Genomic DNA, 17,939 nt, shown 5'->3' with positions numbered 1-17,939 from the left:
CTGCTTGGACCCTGCTTCCTTCTTGGCCAAATAGGCCTTTTGGAAAAGCAGGACAAAAATCGGTAGAAAACTCCTCAGAATCACATGACTGATCCTGCTCCGCATCCCTCTGGGCCTCTTCTCCCTTCCCTGCCACCAACAGGACACTAATCAAGAAAAAGTGGGGGAGGGGAGTCCCGAGGCTCTCTTACAGCAGCCTGTCTCCTACCATGTGAAGGCAAAATGGCCACCATCTCCTCTGAACCCCCCCCCCCCCCCACCGGGGTCTCCTGCACTGGCCCAGCCGACTTTGTGATCTGGCCACCCCCCCAAGGGTCCCGCAGAGGTCACAGCCTCCTGCTAGGAATCTTCTTACTATTACTTTATTTTTTTTTCTTCAACTCATCTGCTAGGGACAGAGAAATACTGAGGGACTGCAGGCAGTACTCTCGGTTATGTAGCAGTGCCTGAAACATTTTCATTCTCTGCCTCCATCTGCTGGTAGGAATGCAAAACCCACTTGTCTGGACTGATCTGAGGTATGCACAGAAAATGCTATTTCCCCATTCAGTTAGGTCTAAAAATTAACCAGCCAAGAGCTACCTTCATTATAAGTTCTGAGCATGTCATTTCCTTTTCTCTGCCTCCTTGGAGCCACCGTACCTACTTCTACACACAGTCTACTGCTGGGGAACCACATGGTTGGGAGAAATTGGAAAAAGGTGATGTTTTGAGGGGAACATTCAAATAAATCCTTGTGAAATGAGTTAGGAAACAGAAAAAAAAAATTTGTACGTGAACTTATTTATCAGATTTTCTATACCGTTGTTAAGAAGAGCCATCATAAAGGTTTACAAATTATAAAATACATAGGATAAAACATACAAGGTTAATAAACAGTTGAAACATAAACTAATAATAATAGGAGTAAAAGAACAATAAATATATTAAAAAGATAAAAGAAATAAAACAAGAATGGATTAAATGAAATATTTATTGACAGTTAAGATTTAAGTGCTATCTCATTTTCCAGCCATATACGCCTTTTCAAACAGCCAACTTCTTAATACCATCACCAACAGAGAGTGAAAACAAGGTATAAGTACTTTGAAAAGAAGAAAATGATAGAAGAAAAGACATACTATAACAACACAGAAAAGACATTCCTAAACACTTACAAATTATGCTGCTGCTTAAGTAAAAGGACCATCAAAAATGAACCTGTGAAATGCTTGAATGAAGCCAGGACATGTTCAGTCAATTGGTCCTAAAATTCACTGCCCACTACAAAATATGCTCTTTTGTGCTCATTTTTTCAGGAATTTTTTTTTTATACATTTAAAGTCACTTTCAAATCCAGTAGAAGGCATCCAGATACTGGCCATTATATACATCAAGGGCGTCTTCTCTGATAAGTAGCGACTAAAGGCATCCTTTATGCCTTCTTGCTGTAGCGAGTGGACAGTGAATTTTAGGAACAATGATTGATGTTTTTGGCCTGGCTTCATACAAGCATTTCACAGACTTATTTCCGATGGTCCTTTTACTTAAGCAGTAGTAAACTTTATACGTTTTTAGGAGTGTCTTTTCATTGTAGTATTTTGTGTTTCAAGAAGAAAAGCCATTCCATAGAAGAAATATCTGACCTGAATGTTCTGAAAATGCATCCAGGATTTGCAGTGTGCGAGCCGGGCAGCAGAGTCACGGGGGTAGAATTTATGACACAGTCTGCAGAGGTAGCCCGTGACAGGGACTACAAAATCCAGACCTGCAAAACAAGCAAATCACTAAGAATGGAATGTGAACCCAGTATGTTATAGACAAAAAATAAAAAGCTCAGCTACTGCAAATTCACTAACACACTATTCAAAGTCTGCTATAATACAAGATCCTAACTAGGCACATGAAAGAAAACCGAGGGAGGGAGGGAAGGTGGTGGAGGGCAGGAGAAACAAATGGATGGAAAGCAGAGTTGCTTACCTGTAACAGGTGTTCTCCTAGGACAGCAGGAAGTTAGTCCTCACACATGCGTAACATCATCATATGGATCCCGGCACGGAAAACTTGTGAAACTGACTGGCACACTGAGCATACCCAGCATGTCACTATCTACGCAGGGTCCCTCTGCAGTTTCATAAGATAGAATTATGAAAAAATAAAATAAACAGAGAAACCCAACTCTGTGGGGTGGTGGATGGATTTCGTGATTTCCTGCTGTCCTAGGAGAATACCTGTACAGGTAAGCAACTCTGCTTTCTCTTAGGACAAGCAGGATGGTAGTCCTCACATATGGGTGAATCCCTGGCTACTGGCTGTTCCTGAATAACAAGACCAACAGGCACCCAACCAGGTGCCATCAGGCACAACACCACAAGTATCTTGACAGTAACACCCTCTGCAAAGGTCTCATATGTAAGCACTCGCTCAAGGAACTAGATCCAACATTGCTGCCATGGACCCCAGTACCTGAAGATGGTTTCAAGTTGTGGGACTTCAAAAGTGTAACAAGGTTCTCACCCGATTCTGCAACTTCTGACTCCTCTCTTTTATCTGCTGCACCCAACCAGCCTGTGTGTTGAAGAATGGTCTCAAATATCCCAAGGTCTGAGAAAGAACCAGTTTGCTCTTGCTGAAATTGACAACCCAGCCCCGATCCTGCAAAAACTGCACAAGTCTGGTTATAGCTGCCCTAAGCTGACTTTGCCCTAATCAACAAATCGTCCACATAAGGATGAACTAAAATTTCCTGTTGATGAACAGCCACTGCTTCCTCCACCATCACCCATGGAAAAGGTTCTTGGGGCAGTAGTCAGGCCAAAAGACAGAGCCCAAAACTGAAAATGACCACTTAGTACAACAAACAAAAAAAAGATATTTCTAATTGTCCTCCCAATTGTAATATGAATTAAGAATTCCCATTATCGTATCACTATCATATCAGACTCCATCTTGAAATAAGTCACTTTCAAAGTTTTGTTGATCTATTTTAGATCCTTTTTTGGAAATTGAATACCTTCCTTGTGTTCTCTGACAAGTCAGAAACAGAGCAACTGCTAATCACAGAAGGTATTCAAGAGTTACTCAAACCACCTCAACTTTCTGAATGGAGCAACAAGAGGATACCATAAAAGCATCTAAAACAAGATTGGAGATTTTCCTAAGGCACTGATCTGATGATATTTGGACTCATCTTCAGCAAAATGCAGACAGTCGCCTGTCTATGAGTTACAAGGTCTGAGCCTGTACACCTTCAATGAGAATTTTGTAATCTTGCAGCATTAGCCAAAACTCTATCTTGGTTTCTACTTTCTTATTAGTTTGAAAGGACTGAAGCCTATTACAAAGCCTAGTTTGCTGGCCATCTGAAGACCTACCAGATCCCCCATACTTCATAACATGAAAATGACTCCTTGCTGGTGCAGACCTCGCTTAGGCTTAATCTCTAGGCAATCAAGGAGCCTTAGACTCCCCCAAGCCTTCACAAATTTTTCTAGATCCTCTCCAAATAAGAGCTTACCTTTAAAAGGGAACTTGACCAACTGGGTCTTAGAAATCAGCTGACCAATTACGCAGCCATAGCAAAACAGCACTGCTACAATGGAGGCTATAGTCCTGGTGTTAGCTCGAACTAAATCACAGGAATCATCTGCTGAGAATGCCGATCCTGGTTCCATCTGGGCCACCTCATCCAGGACTGAGTCAGTAACTTCCAAGGAACTATTCTGGATATGCTGTGACAAATGCAGACCAGCCCTTGCCATGATGCCGCCACACACAACTGACTGAAGAGCCAAGCTGGCTGCCTCAAGCGCCTGGGTAAGTACCGACTCAGTCCTTCTGTTCTGTGCATTCTTGAGGAAGGCACCACCCTCTCTACTGGAATAGTAGTCCTTGTGACAGCCCAAATGAGCACATCTACCTTAGGAGCTCTAGGCTTCTCCCTTTCTTGAGCGTTCACAGGATAAACACTTATCAACAGCATTTCCTCTTTAAAATTGGCCTTTGAGGAGTCCACAGAAAGAAATTCACTGATTGACCTATGCAAAGTAAAGGCCTTGGACAGCCTTCTTAGACTCACCATAATAGGATCTTTGTCCAAATTCACATTTTCACCCTCTACCTCTAATATTCAAAACCTTCAACAACTGCATAATAATGAAGGAGTCCTTACTTATGAAAAAGCTGAATAGAGGACTCATCCTCTTCAACAAGAGAATATTCCCCCTCTTCTGGCTCCTCATCAGTGTCCTTAGGACCCCTTAAATCTAGGGGAGAAATGTCTGACCTGGAGGACCCCTCATCCTCCATATCTTCTTCTACCTTTCTAGCCCTCTTATGATCCAAACTGGAACAACTTCCTGCCAGTGCATAAGACAAGGAGGAAGACATCCCTGGATCTGAGCTCTGCCTCATACAAAATGCCCGATGCAGGCATTTTAAAAACTTTGTTGACAGTGCTGACCATGATTGAGCAGAAGCCAGTCCCTGAAGAGCTACTCCCAGTCACTCCTTTTGCTGCATGAAGCCCTGGGAGAACCCAGTTCCTGTGTCCAAACCTGTGGGAAAAGGCACAGAAGGCCCTGGAGCCACAAGGTTTCCATCTGTGGTTTCAGAATGGTTGCCCTTCCCGCCACATCAGCAAGCCTGCCAGCAGACCAGCTTGACCCGAAGGCCCCACTGATATAGCTTCCCCCACAACAACTGCGTTTCTCTAATGCTCCAACTTTCTGTCCTCCACGCAGCGTCTGCATTGCGTTCCTCCCCACATCACAAGGAGGAGAGGACAAAAAAGGGAGAGTAAACCCACCTAAGGATAGAAAGGGAAAGAGAAGGATAAACAAACCCATTTCTTCCAGAAGCTCCCTGGGCTCTCAGGCAATGCTCCACTGGGGGAGGGAGACTACTATCATCCCTGAAACTGCTCAACAGAGAGGGAGTCAGATTCACCTCAGAAATGGTTCAACTAGGGAAGGGAGTCAAAGGACTATCACACCCCAGGAGCAGCTGAATCCATGTCTCCTTTACCTGGCCTAAGACAGTATGTGATGCTTGTCTACCATCTGCTGGAGACCGAGAATACTGGCAGGCTGAGCACAGTGTGGGACTCTATAAAGGGCAATGTCAGCAAACCTATCTATCTGCTGGTTGGGGAACAAACAAACACATACATCTGGACTGGTCTGGCTGGATAATGAGGGAAGAGTCCTTTTCAGGAAGAATTTCATGTCACTCAGTGTTCACTGCTTTAGTTACAAAACATTTTTTTCTCCAGAATGTGTAAAATAGGAGACAGCCAAAAATAGCAAACTAATTTCTACTTTATAAAAGTAAAAATTGTTAGTATTAAGGAGAAAAAAAAACCTAACATGGTTCACTGCAAGATGGTAGATCAGGGATGCTGCATGCCTGTACAACCAAGGATCTCTCCTAGATTACTGAACTGGAGCCACAAAGGCTAGTGCAGAGCAGCTCAGAGACATCCAGGCCCTTACTTACCATACACAGTGTCTAAGGAGTATTCTTCATTTTCTTCACAGCCTTGTAGTGGCAGTTCCTTTACTGTGATCTGAAAGAAAAATACCAGCAGCTCTTAGGTTACACACCATATCCTAGCCTAGCAGAAACTCAAGCAGTTAAGCATGTTGTATCTGACCCATTCATGACAAACAAGGAGATGTCATCTTTCCTACTTCTGTTCCTGCAACATATTGCCAGAAGCCAGCTTCCCGTGCTTAGAGCACACATGGGTGATAGAAGGAGAGACTGCTTCCTCCAAATTTTAGCATGTTCTGGTGGCATCCTCCTTCTGCCCAGTGCTTATAATGCAAGCAGCCCAGTCCCTCAACCCACATGCTACTAGGCAGGCATACCCACTCCAGATGCTAATGAATAGGCAACCCTCCACCTCTATGCTACTGGGCAGGCAGCCCCTCTTCCTGCATGCTAGGGAAAAGGCAATACCCCTCCCACCCCATGTACTACTGGGCAGGCATCTCCCCTCTCCTCACTGCTACAAAGCACATGTGCTTGTAGGAAGGCAGTTCATGGTTAAAAGCAGTCTGCATACCGCTTTGGTGACAGATTTGTCATCTGGGAACACATAATCGGTATCTTCTTCTTCACTGTTTCCTTCATCATCATCATCATCTTCAAAACATCCTACTGCATCCACTGTAATAAGCTCATCAGAGTCCTCTGGCCCCTCTGGCTCCTTCTCCCCTAGTTTGGCCTGCAGCACACACAAAGTGCACAACCAGTCGGCATAGACAAAAATAGAATTGTGCCAGTACTTACAGTACGACAAATGAGCAGTTTCAGAACATCAATCAGTACTCTAGTCCTGCTCCCCTCCTGCCATGCAGAAGCTTCACATCACAACAACAGCAGCTACAGAGGAGCATCAATGTTGACACCCCCCAACTGTTGATACAACTAACATCAGGCAATGACACTTAGCACTTATATGTCATTGCATTTATCGCCCATTAACATTTTTATATTATGTAAGCTACAGATTAGGTTCAGTCGCCATCCCACAAAACCCCTGACCATTAAAAAAAAAAAAAGTTTCATTAAAGAAACTTTCCAGATACATTACATAGCTCTTTGGGTTCAGGCCCCTACATATTTATTTATTTATTTATTTATTTATTTAAGAGTTTTTATATACCATCATTAAGTAAATCACCATCATAACGGTTTACAGATGGGCACCTATAACAAAGTAAAATATAGTTCATAAATAACATGGGTGGTGCCGTTAGAAATCGGTAACATATAATAGTTTATATCAAGCGACATTGATTGTGGTTGGGTGTTTTATAGAGATTCATCTTACTGGTTGACTACAGTTAAAATAAGTTTAAACTAATTCCATTGAGCGCTGGAATTAAGGCACTGGGTGCTTTGAGCCACTTAGCCTTAAATTGTTCTCTTTAGTTGCCTGTGTCGTTCTCCTTTTTGAAGGCTTTTTTGAAGAGCCAGGTTTTGAGTTGTGTTTTGAAAAATTTATGATTGCTCTGAAGTCTGAGGTCAAGGGGCATGGAGTTCCATAATGTGGGACCGGCTAGAGATAAAGCACGTTCCCTCATATTATTCTGCATCTGGAATGCAATGGTGCCACAGAATGTTTCTGGTCAATCATCTGTGATTGAATCCACAGAATCTGTCCATTTTATTGTGGGCGATGCTACCATAAAGACATGCTGACGATTGTTCAAACTGAAACATCTACATAAGCAATCATGTTCACATCTTAGACAATCAATGTTTTCTTAAATTTTTTATGGGCTGTGCAGGGTCGGCGGAAGCACTAGGCAAGCTAGGCCTAGCCGCCGAACATTAAGGGGCGCGAGCCATGTGGGGTCATGAGCGGCAGCCACTGCTCCTCTTTGCTGCCACTGCTCGCGAGAGGTAGGAATCGGGGCTGCGACCAGGGGCTGGGGGGGGGGGGGGGGCGCATGGCAGAAGGTGCCTAAGGTGCATATATATATATATATGCTTTATATATAGAAGCATCTCAATTTGTACTCTTTTCATGTACGTAGTTTTCACAGGTACATGCTTCTCTATATGTCTTAAATTTTTCAGAGTCGCCTAAACACTGCAGAAAGAAAAAATCAATTAAGCGGACTCTCCGGAACACTATATCTCTGGGCAGGTGTCTGGACTGATCCTTGGTACTACAGGAATGAAAATTAGCAGGTAAGAACCAAATTTTCCTTTCCCTGTATGTACCAGGATCAGTCCAGACCGCTGGGATGTACCCAAGCTGCCCTAAATGGGGTGGGACACGGAGAGTCCAGCTCGAAGCAAACAGCTGCCAAAAGAGTCGACATCCGGAGCCCGGACGTTAAACGGTAATGCTTAGCAAAAGTGTGCAAAGATTTCCAAGTAGCTGCCCTGCAAATCTCCTGCGGGGAAACACATTGGCTCTCTGCCCAAGATGCCACTTGAGATCTGAGCGAATGAGCCTTAAGACCATCTAGTACTTGTCGCCCGTGACATATGTATGCCGAAGCAATAGCGTCCTTCAACCATCGGGCAACAGTAGTCTTAGAAGCCTTACATCCTTTCTTAGGACTGCTCCCATAAGACAAAAAGATGGTCTGACAATCGAAAAGCATTGGTCACTTCCAAGTACCGGAGAAGTATCCGGCGGACGTCCAATCTCCTCAAATCATGAGCCTGAGAATTCCGATCCAAATCTGGGAAAGCCGGTAACTCAACTGACTGATTTACGTGAAACGCTGATACCACCTTCGGCAGAAAAGAAGGCATTGTCCTAAGCCTGTCCGAGATCCGCAAGAACGGCTCTCTGCAGGACAACGCTTGAATCTCAGACATTCGTCTGGCCGAACAGATAGCCACGAGGAACACCACCTTGAGTGTTAAGTCTTTCAACGTAGCCCGCTTGATAGGCTCAAAGGGAGAACCGCAGAGCCCAAGGAGAACCAAATTCAAACTCCACGAATGACACACTGCACGCACCGGCGAGTGTAAATGTTTGGCTTCCTTCAAAAAACGTGCCACATCAGGATGTCCTGCAAGGGACGTACCATCAATTACCTCTTAAACAACCTAACGCTGCTACCTGAACCCAGAGCAAGCTGTATACCAATTCTTTCTTTAAGCCTTCCTGCAAGAACGCGAGAATGTGCACAATAGTGGCCTGGCGCGGGGATACCTTCAACCCGCTGCACCAAGAATAAAAAACCTTCCATACCCGAAAGTAGGTAAGTGATGTAGAGATCTTTCGTGCGCGTAGTAGAGTGGTTATAACTGCATCCGGATACCCCTTCTTTCTCAACTGTTTCCTCTCATAAGCCAAGCTGCTAGACAAAAGCGAGCTGCCTGATCGAAAAATACTGGACCCTGTCGAAACAAATTCGGTAGATGACAGACGCAAGGGACCGTCTACCGCCAAGTTGATAAAGTCTGCAAACCATGGCCTCCGCGAATAACCGGCCCCTGGTGGGCTTCTATTCACCTTAAGACTTTCCTCACCAACGGCCAAGGAGGAAACACAGAGGAGCGTGTCGTGGGGCCACGGAAGGACCAGGGCTCCCCTTCCACCCTGTGCTCTCTTCTGCGATTGAAGAACTGAGCCGCCTTCGCATTCAGCCGAGTTGCCATCAAAACCACTCTCCAGGATCTAGCTGCTGTTGACTGAGAAAATCTGCCTGGATGTTGTCCACTCCTGCTATGTGGGATGCTGCCAAGAGGGTCAGATTGCGCTCCGCCCAGACCATCAACTTGTCCGCCTTGGCTGCCACCGGCCGACTCTTTGTTCCCCCTTGACTATTGATGTACACCAGGGTTGTCGCATTGTCATATAGAATCCTCACCGAATGATGCTGGACTAGCGGGAGAAACCGACGCAGCGCTAGATGAACTGCCCTGGTCTCCAACCGATTTATGGACCACTTGGACTCCTGAGCTGTCCATTGACCTTGAGCCGATCGTGACTGACAGTCTGCCCCCCAACCAGAAAGGCTGGCATCCATTGTCACGATCAGCCACTGTGGATTCTCTAGGTCCATCCCCTGTTGTAAATGATCGGGAACCAACCACCATTTTAGACTGGTCCTGGCTGGATCCATGAGGGGCAAGTGGAACTCTTCGGACTTGGGGTCCCAATGGGAATGCAACGCCCTCTGCAAAGGTCTCATATGAGCAAATGCCCAGGGAACCACCTCCAGAGTAGACACCATAGAACCAAGAACTTGCAAATAGTCCCATTCTTTGGGCAAAGGGAGGGCCAAAAAGACACCGAACCTGAGACATCAATTTGCCCATCCTCTCCTGATGTAGGAAAACCTAGCCCACAGCTGTGTTGAATCGCGCTCCCAGAAATTCCAACACCTGGGATGGTACCAATTGGCTCTTGGAGTAATTGACTACCCATCTGAGTGAACGAAGGCAATACAGTACTGATCGAACCGCCACCTTGCAAAGAACCTCCGATTTTGACCGAATGAACCAGTCATCCAAATAGGGATGAACTAAGATCTCCTCCCGCTGTAGACATGCTGCCACTACCACCACACCTTGGTGAAAACACGGGGAGCTGTCGCCAAACTGAACGGCAGAGCACGAAACTGGTAATGCTCGCCCAAGACCATGAACCGCAGAAACCTTCGATGATGTTCTCGGATTCCTATGTGATGGTAAGCCTCCGTCAGATCCAAGGAGGCCAAAAATTCTTTGTGGATGGCCGCAATGATGGACCTCAACGTCTCCATGTGAAAACGATGTATCCGTAGTGCTCTGTTGTCCTTTTTCAAGTCTAATATTGGCCGGAAGGAGCTCTCCTTCTTGGGGACCATGAAATAAATGGAGTAGCTGCTGGTCCGACGTTCGTCCGGTGGCACCGGAACAACCGCTCCCAGAGCCTTTAACTGACACAGGGTTTGGAGCACCACCTGTTGCTTTGCCCGAGACCCATAAGGAGACACCAGGAACAGACCCCATAGTGAGCGAGCAAAATCCAAAGCGTAACCGTGTTCTATGATATCTAGAACCCACTGGTCTGAGGTTATCTTGACCCATTCCTTGCGAAACAGGGAGAGACTACCCCTTATCTCCGGAACGGAGGAATGGGCTGGCGCACCTTCATTGCGGAGTCTTGTTGGCGGAGAATCCTTGGGAGGATCCATCCAAGGAGGCAGTCTACCACGAAAGGAATGAGCCCAAGCCTGGGACTTTGCCGACAGCTGCTGAGGAGCAAAGGAAGGGCCCCTACCCATGCAAAAACGGCGCTGACCCCTAAAACGACCCGAGACGCACTAAAGGAGCAAGAAGATCTTGGCTTATCCTCGGGAAGCTTGTAAACCTGATTAAGTCCCCTAAGGACTTAGGTGTTCCAGATCATCCCCAAATAACAGCTTTCCTTTAAGCGGGAAGGAACCCAGCTGTGACTTAGAAGAGACATCAGCCGACCAATTGCGGAGCCAAAGAAGTCTTCTTGCCGACACAGCCAAAGACATCATGCGCGCAGAGGTACATAGGAGATCATACAAAGCATTCGCTGTGTAAGCTACTGCCGCCTCCATGTGGTCCGCCTGTTCCGCCTCCGCCGGGGGAAGTTCCTGAGTTATGAGCAATTGCTGAACTCATCTAAGGGTAGCTCTCTGCATGAGACTACTACAGACAGCCGCCCTCACGCCGAGCGCCGAAACTGCAAAAATCCGTTTAAGGAGAATCTCCAGCTTCCTATCCTGGAGATCCTTAAGAGCTGTTGCTCCCGTCACCGGAATTGTTGTGCGCTTGGTGATGGCCGACACAGCCGCGTCCACCTTAGGGATCTTAAGAAGATCTAAGGACTCGTCCGGAAGTGGGTAAAGTTTTTCCATGGCCCTACTAACCCACAGAGTGGCCTCAGGCGCGTCCCATTCCCGGGTCATAAGCTGCAATAGCATGGGATGAAAAGGAAAAGTTCTAGGAGGAGCCCAAAGACCCAACAAAACAGGATCCCCTGAAGAAATATCCGCCTCTGGCTGCGGAACCTGAATATCCAGTTCCGCTGGCACATAAGGAATCAAAGGGTCCAGTTCCTCCCTGCGAAATAACCGGAGCACCCGCGGGTCATCCTCTTCAACCGAGTGGAATTGTCAATATCATCGCTCGTATCCACCGGGGAGGCGTCCGGGAGTGCGGGCCCTGGGAGAGTGGATGGTGTTGGTACCATCGCGTCAGGGGCTGGACGGGGTAGTCAGGCCCTAGAAATCCCATGATCCTCCATAGGCCTAGGGATCTTCGCAGGAGAAGTATTCTGCCAATCCAAGTCTGCCTCAGCTTCCATATAAGCCTTGTGCAGCAGTAAAACAAACTGCGATGAAAATGGGTGCTGCCTCTTTAAGGCCCCTCCCCCCCACCCCGGAGGCAAGGCAGGAGGAGGAGGAAGAGAATCATGCCCCAAATTGCGAGGCCTTTCAGGGCTCAACATAGGCGGAGAAAGCGGAGGGAAATCCCCTCCCTCTGAGCCCTGTGCAGCATCAGAGCCTGAGTCAGGCAAAATGGCCGCCATTCCCGCGTTTGTCGGGGACGGGGCAGGCCTATGCTTTTGAGCCGGTTGACTCCTACCTAAGCCGGGCGATCGCGGGAGAGCTAATCTTGTTCCTGCAATCGGCACCTGTGAAGGACCTTCGCCCCCAGGGATACAGTGGAAGCAGAGGCTTTCGCATGAGAGCTGTGCTGCTGGCTCTCCACAAGCTACACACCGCGATCCCCATGGAATGCTAAGCAGTGAACAAAAATCAGCTGAATGAAGAAATTCACCCTCTCCGGAGACCTGGGAGAACTCAGCAGGCTCGCTCTGTTTTTAAAAGTTTTTTGGTTTTTTTTTCAGAGCTGCTCAACCAGGGGCATGCACGTCCCTGGGCTTAATCAACAATTAGTAGATCCCACCAGAGGAATTAAACGTCTCTGGAATTGAATGGGGGGAGGGACCGGCCCACCAGTAAATCCCCCCAACTCACCAGGCTGTGCAAGATTCTCCGAGCATTAAGGTTGTAGGGCAGAAGTCCAGCCTTGCCTGCTATTATAAAGTGATCTGTACTCTCACCTGTCTATTTGTTCTTTTTTTTTTTTTACTACTTACTACAAGTTGTTCTAGTCAAAGGCACTAAGGATAAAGAATCCCTTCACTTAATCAAGAATTTTGTAAAGGATCAGGACCACAGGTTATGCTATCCTTCATCTGCTGGAGTCAGAAATACTGGGGGGATCGCAGGTGGCACACCAGGTTATAGGGGGTGCCTTTCAGCTTTTTCTCTGACTCAATCTGCTGGAAGGGAGGCATAACCCAACGGTCTGGACTGATCCTGGTACATACAGGGAATTTCCTTTTTTTTGGGTGTGCTATGTTTTTCCTGTGTGCACATGCACAGCTTACAGGGAACATTACATGCCACCCTTCACCTACTGTGAATAGAACAATTACTACTTTTTTTTTAGCAACCTTCATATGGCACAAGGTTCCCAATGAGTGTATCAGGTAACCTGCCAGAGCTACATAAGCTTCTGAGTGCAGTATGGTTTAATCATTGGTTGCTGCAAGTTAGTAAGTTAGTAAGATACTTAAGGGTTGCTGTAAGAAGCCGCGGCAAGTACTTTGTTTTAAAGTGCTTGCCTTCTGATGCGATGTACTGTAGTTTTAAAGTAAAGGTCCCTTTCAGGTACGTAGATATGTGCCCCGGCCGGGGCTGTAGATTGAACGTCCTGCAGTGGGGTCTCTTTCACGTCCTCTTTCGCCGCTCTTTCTGACGTCACGCTGTAGTGATTCCCGTTCGGACGGGAAGATTACTCTTTCTTGCGCTGATGTCAAACATCAAGTTACTTGCTGCACCCCTGAAGGACGCAGTTCCGAAACCCTGCAGAGTCAGGCGTTCAGACAACGAGCGGCGAAAGAGGACATGAAAGGGACCCCATTGCAGGACCTTCAATCTACAGCTCATCGGGAACCTAGTGCCATATGAAGGTTGCTAAAAAATAGTAATTGTTCTATTCACAGTGGGAAATTAATATATGTGTGTTATTGGTAGATTTTCCCGCCAAAAGAGGTTTGGGTTATATATTTAGACCCTTCACCTACAGCACAAAACACAAAGATGGTTCAGTCATGGCTCACCCCCCATCCATTCCCCCCCGCACAGTTCCCCCTCACTCAGCATCAGAACAGTCTTCTTCTAAAAGGCAGTCATTACATGTCCCACTGCCCAGATTTCTTCATGCTGTCTGCTTCCTTCTTGCCTGACTCTCCAAGGGCACATTACCTCTTGGGCTTTCTGCTTGTGTTCTGGTGACTTCATGTGCTCCACAAACTTGCGAGGGGTTTTGAAGTGGCGGCTGCAAACAGTGCAGAAGGGACGCAGTGCACGTTTTGCAAGCTGGTAAAATAAAATAAAACACAAGATGAGTGAAGCAGGCTCACACCTCCACTGCTACTCTTTATGCAGACAGGTGCAGCCCATCCTCTACCCACTTTCTACGCGGGCAGGCCTACCCCACTTTCCACCTGCACAAACTGATACTTTGCAAATTGTCAAGATCAGGTATGAACATGCTAATCCAGGAAAAGTATCAGAAAGGAGATATCCTTTTCCTGGTTTGTCAGACAGCAGCTACAGTTCACCAGGTATCTCTCTATTGTACAAAGAGTGTCACCCCAGCACTGTGTCCAACCCCTGTGGATCTGAGTGAGAAACTAGAGATGTCAGGAAGCAAGGAACATGTTTTACCAGTGCCTGTGCTCTGAAAACCTCCATTTAACAAAAGAAACTGTTGAAAGGACGAAGAACCTTCAACCAGCACAATTAGACTAAGAATGACGAAGTCCAGCACAGGGTTACCAAGTTCACATCTCTCCATGTTCTGCAGGACACATACCAGGTCTCAAGTCTGTAGCAACTGTTACTGACTGTTCTGTCAACACCTGTAACAGGTGTTCTCTGAGGATAGCAAAACAGACAGCGACACGCGATGGGCAACATCATCTGACAGTGCCAAGTCGGGTCTTCTCTGTCTCACAGCTCAGAAAGTTTAATTGCACCTTCTGAGCGTGGGTATTCCTGCACTAGTGCCACTGCGTGCCTCTCCCTCAGTCTTTTACCAAGCTAATTCAAAGTCCTGGGGAGGAGGAAGGGAGAGTGTGACTGTTTTGCTGACCATGGAGGACACTTGTTAAAATAGCAACTTTGATTTCTCCATCGACAAGCACAACAATACAGCCACACAAGTTGGACTTCCAGCTGAGGGTTGCATTTGACTGCTAATGTTCTTTGACAGTTCCTGCAACCCACTGTTTGCTTTGCAGGAAGTCGGGTTTATTTATTTATTTAGATATTTTATATACCGTCGTTCCATGCAAAGATCACAACAGTTTACAAAATAACATTCATTGCAATAAATTAGCAAAAGACAGGATAAGGAGGTAGTATTCATACATAAACATCAAATGAAATTTTATCCAATACATATTAACTAAAGATCTAGGTACCTAAGACATGAAATACATAAAACAAATTAGAACATAAGAACATAAGAAAATGCCATACTGGGTCAGACCAAGGGTCCATCAAGCCCAGCATCCTGTTTTCAACAGTGGCCAATCCAGGCCATAAGAACCTGGCAAGTACCCAAAAACTAAGTCTATTCCATGTAACCATTGCTAATGGCAGTGGCTATTCTCTAAGTGAACTTAATAGCAGGTAATGGACTTCTCCTCCAAGAACTTATCCAATCCTTTTTTAAACACAGCTATACTAACTGCACTAACCACATCCTCTGGCAACAAATTCCAGAGTTTAATTGTGCGTTGAGTGAAAAAGAACTTTCTCTGATTAGTTTTAAATGTGCCCCATGCTAACTTCATGGATTGCCCCCTAGTCTTTCTACTATCCGAAAGAGTAAATAACCGATTCACATCTACCCGTTCTAGACCTCTCATGATTTTAAACACCTCTATCATATCCCCCCTCAGCCGTCTCTTCTCCAAGCTGAAAAGTCCTAACCTCTTTAGGCTTTCCTCATAGGGGAGCTGTTCCATTCCCCTTATCATTTTGGTAGCCCTTCTCTGTACTTCCTCCATTGCATTATATCTTTTTTGAGATGCGGCGACCAGAACTGTACACAGTATTCAAGGTGCGGTCTTGAAAACAAATTTCATATATTAGACAGAACATTGAGCTTTTTTACAATCTCTCGTTAAATTTGCTCCTCATGCATCCAATAGTATCTCTTGTCCTTCTTGTTAGTGTAGATCTCTATATTCTGATGTTTCTAAGTTAGGTTGTATGCATTTATCATGTTTTTAGTTCACATTTAAATCTCTATCTGGTATCAAATGTAACATCTCAGGTAGGGAATTCCAAAGTTTTGGACCCGCTACGGAAAACACAAGCTCTCTCACATGCATCAGGTGTGTGTTCCATATTGTGGGGACAGTCAGTAGTCCTTTAATTTGAGATCTTAGTGTTCGCTGTGGTGTGTATAGTTGTAATGACATGCTTATCATTCCGGTGTTACGCTGACTGAACCCTGGTGGAGTACACCTGCACCCAAGTCTGGCAGTTTCTTGCCCTTAAGTAAGCCATCTCCACCGTCTCCCTTATCCAGCAAGCCAGAGTAGCCGTAAAGGCCACCTCTCCTTTCCGCAGACCTCTAAACAGAACAAACAACCTATTCGACTTGTGGAAATCATTAGTGAACTCCAAGTACCAGAGGACAAGCATCTGGACATCCAAACACCAGACAGAATAATACTCTGACCGGCACTCCTCCAATGAAAAGGCCGGGAGAGAATCAGTTTGACACGAAGACTGAATTCACCTTTTGAAGAAAGGATGGCACTGGATAAAAGACCATTGCTTCCACTGAGATCACCAGAAAAGGATCCCAACAAAAAAGCTTGAAGCTCAGAGACCCATCTTGCAGAGCAAACTGCAACTAGGAAAGCAGTCTTCAATGACAAATCTTTCAAAGAGCTGTGTTTCAAAGGTTCAAAAAGGCCCCCATGAGGGCTCGCAACACCAGGGTCAGATCCCACGGGGGAATGATGGGACAGAAGAGTGGATGTAACCACTTCACGCCCCTCAGAAAACAGGACACATCTGGATGAGTTGCTAAAGAGCACCCCGCAATGGGCCTCTGGTAGCATGCAAGCGCCACTACCTGCACCTTTAAAGAGTTCAAAGCCAGTTCCTTATCTAGCGCGCCCTGAAGGAAGGCTAAGATACATGGTACTGGAGCTCCAGGGAGATACTGCCTTGGACCTGCAGAACTGCTTGAACAAGCGCCAGACGCAAATGAAAGCCATGGAAGTGGACCATTTCTGAGACTTCAGCAGTGTTGAAATCACAGCTGCAGAATACCCCTTCTTATGGAGCCATCTCCACTCAAGAGCCAGGCCATAAGACAAAATGGAGCTAGAACCTCCATGACATCTGTCCCCTGAGTCAAGAGCTCCTGTGTCTTTGGGAGATGCAAGGGTTGGTCTACTTGATGCCAGAACAGAGATCCGCATACCAAGGTCTGTGTGGCCAGTGTGGTGCCACTAGTACGACCCAGTTGCTTTCCAACTCTATGCATTGCAGCCAACTGCCTATGAGCACCCATGGAGGAAAATCATACAGGAGCTCTCCCTCTGGCCCAGGCTGCACTAGGACATCAATCCCCATTAACCCCAGCTTTCTGTATTAGCTGAAGCAGTTGCCCTCTTTCGCATTCTTTCGGGTCACCATCAAATCCACTTGAAGCTGATTCCATCTGCGACAAATCCTGCGAAAAGCACCTGGGCTCAGCTTTCATTCCCTGGGCTCCAGCAGGTTACAACTGAGGAAGTCGGCCAAAATATTTTCCTGATTCGCAGTGTGCACCACAGAAAATAGTAGGAGATTCTTCTCCCCCACAGAAACAGGAGTGACATCTCCACTGAGACTCCTGGGCTCTTGGTGCCTCCCTGTCAACTTACAAATGCCACTGCTACGGAGTTGTCTGAACGGCTCTTCCCTGCAGCAGTGGGAGAAAGGCCAGAAGAGCCATACAAACTGCTGTCATTTCCAGCTGGTTGCTGGACCACGAGGCCTCTTCTGAAGACCAATTTTCCTGGGTCACTTGATCCCAACAGTGAGCCCCCACAACCTGAGAAAGTCTAATCCGTCATGACTAAGACCCAGCACATATTCGTGTGTTGTCCAGGAGAACAAAGAAAACCTATGACTGGTGCTTCAGAGAGCTTACACTGTAAAATGAGCTCCTGGGTTTGCAATGGAATAAACTCATATTTTTGATGGCACATTTTTATTGTGCCCAGTGTGGTACTCCACCACAGACCCAGGAGAATTTACATTTCAAATGTAAGCTCTCTGGGGTGGACACCTACAGCTAAACAATACTTCAAAGTTGGGATGCATAACACAAAATGCATACCGTTTAGCTGAAGATGCTTTCCCAAGAGAGCT

The 17,939-nt window shown here is 46.3% G+C and overlaps 1 protein-coding gene across 2 annotated transcripts in view; it reads right to left on the bottom strand.

The window, feature by feature from the left end:
* The window catches only part of CIZ1 (CDKN1A interacting zinc finger protein 1), a 190,089-nt gene that overhangs the window by 35,491 nt on the left and 136,659 nt on the right, over positions 1-17,939 (bottom strand). For both annotated transcript variants that reach the window (XM_029611592.1, XM_029611593.1), the window contains exons 12-15: positions 13,755-13,868; positions 6,047-6,208; positions 5,476-5,545; positions 1,626-1,747 (exon numbers count right to left, since the gene is read on the bottom strand). In XM_029611592.1, coding sequence (XP_029467452.1) covers positions 1,626-1,747; positions 5,476-5,545; positions 6,047-6,208; positions 13,755-13,868 — 468 coding nt within the window. The remainder of the gene's footprint in view (positions 1-1,625; positions 1,748-5,475; positions 5,546-6,046; positions 6,209-13,754; positions 13,869-17,939) is intronic.

This window comes from Rhinatrema bivittatum, chromosome 8, assembly GCF_901001135.1.
Source record: "Rhinatrema bivittatum chromosome 8, aRhiBiv1.1, whole genome shotgun sequence".
Lineage (NCBI taxonomy): Eukaryota > Metazoa > Chordata > Amphibia > Gymnophiona > Rhinatrematidae > Rhinatrema > Rhinatrema bivittatum.
The sequence above is the reverse complement of the archived record's forward strand: the minus strand, read 5'-3'. Positions and strand labels throughout refer to the sequence as shown.